The sequence below is a fragment of the Cupressus sempervirens genome, chromosome 4, assembly GCF_028749045.1.
Source record: "Cupressus sempervirens isolate cs-2001-9-10 chromosome 4, ASM2874904v1, whole genome shotgun sequence".
Classification (NCBI taxonomy): Eukaryota; Viridiplantae; Streptophyta; class Pinopsida; order Cupressales; family Cupressaceae; genus Cupressus; species Cupressus sempervirens.
Genome location: NC_143121.1, coordinates 162,895,359 through 162,903,401, shown reverse-complemented (window position 1 = coordinate 162,903,401; position 8,043 = coordinate 162,895,359). Strand labels below are relative to the sequence as shown.

General features: G+C 33.7%; 1 protein-coding gene across 1 annotated transcript in view; it reads right to left on the bottom strand.

The window, feature by feature from the left end:
• Positions 1-6,033, bottom strand: part of LOC149560485 (cysteine-rich receptor-like protein kinase 15) — a 50,078-nt gene extending 44,045 nt beyond the window's left edge. The window contains exons 1-8 of the mRNA XM_089824700.1: positions 5,047-6,033; positions 4,894-4,896; positions 4,239-4,355; positions 3,983-4,128; positions 3,694-3,904; positions 3,378-3,612; positions 3,063-3,213; positions 1,818-2,065 (exon numbers count right to left, since the gene is read on the bottom strand). Of these exons, the coding sequence (XP_089680826.1) occupies positions 1,818-2,065; positions 3,063-3,213; positions 3,378-3,612; positions 3,694-3,904; positions 3,983-4,128; positions 4,239-4,355; positions 4,894-4,896; positions 5,047-5,941 (2,006 nt within the window). The 5' untranslated portion in view covers positions 5,942-6,033. The remainder of the gene's footprint in view (positions 1-1,817; positions 2,066-3,062; positions 3,214-3,377; positions 3,613-3,693; positions 3,905-3,982; positions 4,129-4,238; positions 4,356-4,893; positions 4,897-5,046) is intronic.
• Between the last annotated feature and the right edge of the window lie 2,010 nt (positions 6,034-8,043).

The following is an 8,043-nucleotide window of genomic DNA, read 5'->3' as shown; positions in this document are numbered from 1 at the left end:
AACATTTAGATCAAAATGAAATTTAGTTTAAAAAATTCAAAACAAAACTTGTTAATGGGGAGGTTTGAATAGTTGGGCAATTAAATTTTGTGTGTAATAATTGGATGGAATATTATAGATTTTAATTTTCAAGTTATAATCATAGTGACTCCCAAAACCCATTATGTCACAATTTAAATTTATGTAATGCTTATTGTCATATGTAATGACTCAAGAATAATGTCAACTTTAAAAATCACAACTTAAACAAGCGCTGCAACTAATTATGATTTTAGTTATACATGTAAATTTAATTCTAATTTAATTATATTTCTTAGACATACAAAATATACAAAATATAGTACACTTAATAATTATTTAATAAATATAAAACTATTTAATTTAAAAATTAATCAAGCTAATTGATAAGAAGGTTTTAATAATTAAAAATAATATTTAAGAAGCTAGGGTTATATTATTGTGTTATTTTTTAAATTAAATTAGTTAAATCCAATATATAATTAATGGGTAATCAATGGAAGTCTATATTAAAAACTCACAATTTACCATGGTATTGTAGACTCTTGTCTTGTTGATATTAATTACAATCTCTAACATCAATTAATTAATAAGTAGGAGATTGGCGAAGGTTTTGCAAATGGGTTTTGAAGCTTTGGGCTTAACCATAGAGGAAACTCAGTAGTTAAGTGTGCTTAGGCTGGAGTAGTACTGGGATGGGTGACCTCCCGGTGCTTCACCCTGATTCATGTTGAATCGCTACTCATGAAACATGGGTCAATGAGTTTGACTCAAAGTCACATAGCTAAATCCTGATAGTAGTACCACAATTTGACTTGCTGTGGAAATTATCTCGTACTTATCAATTGATGAGCTTAAGGGACTTTCTAATGAATGGTTCATAAGGCACAACACCTGGTGAAGGTTTTGCAAATGGGTTTGCAAGTTTTGGGCTTAACCATGGAGGAAATTCCGTAGTTACGCATGCTCAAACTGGAGTAGTACTAGGATGGGTGACCTCCTAGGAATGGGATGGGTGACCTCCCAGGAAGTCTCGGTGCTTCACCCCTGTGAGCATCACCTAGATCCAATGAGTGCTAAGTGTTTCATTTATTCTCATGAGAGATAGATTCATGTTGAATAACTATTCATGAAACATGGGTCAATGAATTTGACTCAAAATCACACAATTAAATCCCAATAGCAATATCACAAATCAATTAACTAGTACAAAACTAATTCATTAATTCTGCAAAGTCCATGAAACTTGAAATTTAATATATTGTTCATTACAATAATATTTTTGAATGTTTAATCATCCATCAAGGAGCCAAATTTTTATGAAATTTATGTTTACATGTAAACCGTAACAATCACTAGTCCCATCCACAAGCTGTGTCTTGGAAACCAAATTCACATGATGCCAGAAAAGGTCTGCAGCGCCATTTTAAAAAAATGAGATTCCCACTACCGGGTGCATGTACCAATAAACTCAACTCGATTCCCTCGTTGCAGTAATGATAGAAAATAATCCTCCTTACCTGCTCCCTGTGCCTCTCCACATACCTTTGAAGCTAACAATATTCCCCGCAATGGGAGGTCCTCTTTCTCCGGCAGCACTCCCGGGTAAATTTCATGTTTCCGGCGAAACAGGCAGGATTGTACTTGTACTGCGTACAATGAATTGTGCGTAGTTGATGCTTCTGTTACCTTACCTTGCTTCCATTCGAGTGAGGGAGGTTTCATTTATAGATGGAATCCTTTGAGAAGATGACGTGGTCATCCCTGATATGGTCTGAGATGATGTTCCCATGCTTGACATTGATTTAGATGTTGAAGCATAGCTTTCGCTGCTCCTTACAAAAGCAGGGCTTGAAGGATTTGGCAAAGTCACTGAACTGCTGGAGAGCATCATAACAACATTAGACATCGCTGGACGAAGTGCTGCATCCGATTGTACACACAAAAGCCCAACATGAATGCATCTTAACGCCTGCTCCTCATCGATTTCTGATGCCTTTGAGTCTACCAGATTCAGCACATTTCCCTTCTTGAATAGATTCCATGCCTGTATCACATCTCATTAAAATAAGAGAATTTTGGAGGCTTCCTAATATCAAAAAGTAACAGAGGAGAATGGAAACAGACACTATCAGTGGTTGTGGAAATTTTTTTGTAAGGGTAAAGATTTATCATTTAACTATTTAAAAAAGTTAAGGTTTCACTTTAAATAATAATGTACACTAGGAGAAGAAATCAAGTAGCTGCTTAGGCTAACTTTGTGTATTTAGATCTCCTAAACTTAAGTCGAATTCTGCTGATTTTTTTGCTATGCCTCCATTTGTGACTGGAGAGCTTAAAGATAAGGTTTCAGCATTTGGACATGTAAGGATCTTTATGTAGAGGCCATGGAGTGAGAAGTGGTAAAAATGTGTCATTTTAAAACACTCACTGGATACCCGTTATATTCACTCCCCAATAGCCACTCATAAGAAAAAATAGTACTTTTTACACAAATAGACCAATTCGCAACCAAGAAAGCTATTAGTACACATGTTACCATATTTTGGAGCTTTTTATAAGCTATAATTAGGGATATCATGAATAAAAAGAGCTATAAAAAGTAAAAGAATATCCGCTATTGATACATAAATGATCCACTATTTGTATATGTGAGATTGTTTAAGTGAGTGATTATTGAGGGTCAGTATGACAATAAGTGAATGATTATTGAACTCAAAAATTAAAGGAACTCAAAAAATGATTTCGTTTGGTAATTAGCCCATTTGTGCACTAGTATTGACACATTTAGGATGACTGTTAGGACTTTTGCTAACATTTTTGAGTGAACAACTATTGATGCAAAGAATAGTAGATATTGGAAAGCACTTTAAAATGAACACTTTTAGACCTTTCAGTGTTTAACGATCTCTAGAGAGATCGGTGAGTACTCATAAGCTGAAACCTTAGCTTTAAGTAATTATCATGCATACAAAGACAAAAAAAATTAAGATATACAAATGCTTGACACTTTCAAATAAACAGGGATAAATCCTATTTCTTACCCATTCTAACAAGTTTTGCATATGAGGAGGAAGACCAACAACAGTATTTTTCCTTCCACTGATTATCTCAAGCAACACCACTCCAAAACTGTAGACGTCCACTTTAACCGACAACTGCCCCTGCATCGCATACTCTGGAGCCATATAACCGCTGCATCCAAATTGAAATTATATTAAAAAATAGAATATTTATAAATGAAAAATAATTGGATGATAAATACAATTATTAGAGAAATATATTCACATTTAAAAAAATTAAAAGTCATTGATTTGAATCTGAAAGTATACAAAGTCCATTGTCATTATTATGCTTACTATGTGCCTGCAACTCTTGTATGAACATATGACTCATCTTCAGGAAAAAGTTTGGCCAAACCGAAGTCCGCTATCTTTGCATTAAGTTTGTGGTCCAGTAAAATATTATTTACTTTAATATCTCTATGAATAATCCGTAGCTGTGAATCCTCATGAAGGTAGAGAAGCCCACGTGCAATTCCAAAGATGATGTTGTGACGTTTTTGCCAATCTATCTCTCTACCCTTCTCCGAATCTGTCACCCAAATTTATTACAACATTGTAACCCCTTCATCTTCATCTTTGTAAGTAAAAAGTATGACTAATGATGACTTACCAAAGATAAACATGTCCAAGCTCTTGTTAGGAAAATACTCATAAACAAGCAACCTTTCATTTCCCTCAGCACAACATCCTAGTAGCTTTGCAAGGTTTCTATGTTGAATATTTACCACCAGTTTCACTTCATTCATAAATTCTTTCTTTCCTTGTGCAGATTTAGCTGACAGTTTTTTCACTGCTATCTCTGTTCCATCTCTAGTTATTCCCTACAACATAGAAAATAGATTTAGAGATCCCCATTCAGAAAGACATTAGTTTAAACGAAGATTAAACTACTGACCCACCTTGTATACCGCACCAAAACCTCCCTCTCCAAGTTTATTCTTGTGATGAAAATTTTCTGTTGCCTCTGCTAACATTTCTAAGCTGAACACAAATTGTTGTTGCTCTTGCATAAGGAAACCAGAATCGGAGGAAAATCCACGCCCCTCTGCAGTTATAGAAGATAACGAAAACTGAGTTAAGCCTAGAGAAATTGCTAGACTAAAACCATAAGAATGAATGACCTTAGAAACTAGAAATGGAATCCAAAACAAGCACCTTGATTGTCAGCAGTGGTAGTTGTTGCCCTTCTATGAATGACAGATTTAACCCTTTTTCTCAATGCAATCAAACAAACACCTAACGCCAGAACAATGCTTCCAATAATACCTAGAACTATGGGTAATGTTTTTGAAGATTTTTCTGTACAGTACAATAAACATTTGTTAGAATTCTGGCTCTATAATGCTGCAAGAGGACTGAAAAAGAAAGATGATGTCTTGAATGCAAGTTTTGCAAGTTTTGAAAAGTAATCCTCTTAAGAGGGCTCACCCACATTGGAAGAAGAGAGATTTAAATCCTGTCTTCATTATTAATTTTAATTGTGGCGTCTGAAAATAGCTGTAACCTCAAAAATCGGAAAAATAGTAGAAGAGCATATCTTTTCCAATAAAGGGTTACAGATTCAAGCGAAGCTGGTAACTTTTCAATAACTGTGAGATCTATGAAACCATTCAATTTTGAAACAAATGTTAAGATGTAAATGATAAAAAAATCTAAGATACTTTTCATTTTTGTAAGATTAAAAAGAAAACATTTCTTGTCTTTAGATTCAATTGTTTGCAAATTTTTTACATAAATGTTTTAAATTACATTATCTGTGATTCACCATCTGTTTTTGTTCTATTATTCTCTTACATTATCTGTGATTCACCATCTTCTCAGATTCTATTATTCTCTTACATTCAGATTACGAAACAAAGAGTTTTGGAAACATTGATGTCAAAAATTTAAACACAAACCAATCTAGAAATAAGGACATGCTTTAATTAAATGAAAAGAACATAATGTAATTCTTTGAACATACTTTTTGATGTTGTTGAAGTTCCATTAACCGTACTAGGTGAAGGGGCTACTGGAGGAGGAGCAGCGGCAGGAGTGGAAACAGCTGGAGGTGTGGAGGTATTTGTAGTGGATCCCTCAGGGGAGGGAGAGGGCGACTGAGATGACTCAAAGAAGAGGTATGTCTCAAATCTCACCTTGCAGCTTCCATAGTTAGCCTGGGCTCCTTGATATGAAGAACAGCAAGCCTGCAATTCTATTCTCGCTTGAAACAGGCATGATCTACAATCCTGTATTGATATATCTCTCCAACACTGCACTAAACCATATAATACACCAGTAGCATTATAATTGGCTGACCCAGCAGCGAAACCCTTATTTGCAGGGATATAAGCTCTGTTTGACAGATTTGACAGAAGGCTGCGGGTTGTGCTTTTGAAAGCCTCATTGGTTATAGTATTTCTGTTCCTCAAGATTTTTGCTACAGTATTATCAAGAGTTGAAATGAAATTAGAATTCTGATAGCGTAGAAAGCAGTCATCCAACCATATTCGCCCACCTATATCGTTGGCACAGACTTCTTGAATACTTGTATTGGCTTCAAGTGCACAGTTTGAGCATTTCACTGGCGATATATCTCCAGTACACTGCAGAAGACCATAGACCCTATTGGGAGATTGTCCACGGGAAGAAGTGTTAAACCCTGAACTTTGAGGTGCGTTAAGAAACAGATCGTTGATAACCAGATTCAAGTTTGTGGAATAAGTGCTGCCATCGGTGAAATTTGAGGAAATGTCGCAGGTGTGCCTTACGTAGGTACATATGACACAAGGAAAGCTGATTCCAAACAGTAGAAGGATGAGGGTTGGAAGAAATGTGGTTCCTCTGTGAGGAATACAAGGAAAAGAGTTGTACTTCATCACGAGGATTGCAAGAAAAGTACAAACAGAAGAAAGATGAGGATTGGAAAAAAAACTGTGATTCCAGCTTTACAATGAAAAGAGTTGTAGTTCATCATGCTTTTAATTGAAGTAGATGGCTAAATAGAATTTATTTTTTCTAAAGAAATAATGGTGTTCATTATATTATATTATAGATGGGGTAATGGGACAGGGAGGGAGGAAAAATATTATATTAGTTATTTTATCAGTCAGGTCAATTTAATTTATGACCAATTTTAAAACGTTTATATTGGAAAGCCAAAATTCTTATTGCCCACCTTAAGACTAACTCCCATCAACTTAGTTGTGAAAGTCTGCACTGGAAAAGACCTAAGGAGGTCTCCGAACAACTTTGTTCTCTTTGCAATTCTATGAATGTAGAAACTGAACACCATTTCATTATTGCATGTATTGTTTACAAGGACACTTCGGATAAATTTATGAACATTTTAACAACTCACTATTGGAATAACTTATTCAGCAAAAAGCACACTAAAGTATTCGATACACTAATTATCAATTTTAATAGAAAAAATGATTTACTTAATTTCAGACTGTCACATAGATTATGTTTAACCTAATAAAAGTTAAAATTATTTTGTTATTTTTTTCTAATATCAAATTTTAAAATATAAGAAGATGTACCTACGTTACTTTTTTTTATTGAGAGCAGATCACTTACTTGATACAAATCCATCAACAGAATATCGAAAAAATAATTCAATGCACTACAAAAACACAGCCAGCGTGAAGCGTATGTGTAAAGTGTAGGGTCTATTGAATAATTGTTATAAACAAGGGGAGAGTTCGTGTCAGACTTTCTTGCATAATACAACTGGATCTCCCCATGTCAACTACAACGTGCCAAATTTGCAAACCAGGAACCATTTAAACCAAATCTGAGGGCGCATTTGTTTTTTAAAATCAAATCTCGTACAGTGCTTGCTTTGGAAGCTTGAAAATAATGAACACCATCTGTTCATTTTTTTAAATCAATAATCTGAAGTTGTTCGACTCTGGCTAGAATAATTTATAGAAAAGATGGAATACCTACTTTCACGCTTTTCGAAAATTTTCAAAAGACGACAAGTTACAATTCAAAAGGCTGAATACAATAAAGTGCACAGGAATAATAACAGGGGAAAAATTCAACGTCGAACAAGAATGATAAATGATAAAGTAAATGATAAAGTTGATTCATCGTATGATGCATGTTGTTCAGATAAATGCTCGTGATTTGAAATCATAGTGGCTGATAATAGTAAGGTCAATTCATTGTTTGATAGATGTTTTGAAAAGAATCCTGTTAATAATATTCCCCAGATGAGATTGAATAAGTAACTGAGTTGAACTTCGGTATTTTTCTAATAATTATAAGTTGCTAATTATTTTAAATAAATATGAATCATAGTATGAAGTTATGATTACGAGTCCAAATTTATACGCATTGTATTTAATTCATTCTTATATAGATAATCATTATGTATACTTGTTTTCTATATTGAATATTTTGCTTGATTAAGAAATAGAAAAATGTTTAGCTTAAGAAAATAAATTTATGATAACTATTAAGAAATACGTTTGGATATGTAGAAAGGAAAGATGAAAATGAAAAGGTTAATGATTATAGACAAAGAGGTATTTCATGCAATAACTATTAGTGAAGGGATTAATGATAAGATCAATTTATTTGACACAAGAAACTATAGTAAGTAGTAAGGCTTATAATTTAATAATTCTTATAATAATCTGAAATACACAAGGAACTATGATTGAAGTTGCAAAAAGCAATGAGATAAAGATTATATCATATTATCTACTATTAAATATTGGCTTATCTTGTAGTTGAACTATTGATATATAAGAGGTTTACTCATGTCAAGTATGAATATGATTATATTATAGGGGCTAGGTGAAGTAAATGTCAAGTGTGAATATTGATGGTTGTATTGGGAAGCTTTAGGAAGAATGGAAATTTACCAATTTGACTTATAGAAATATTGTTGGAAATAGGAGAAATTGTTGACACTTGGAGTATTGTAGTGAATGGTGTATTAGTGATCACTCTTGTCATTGATGTC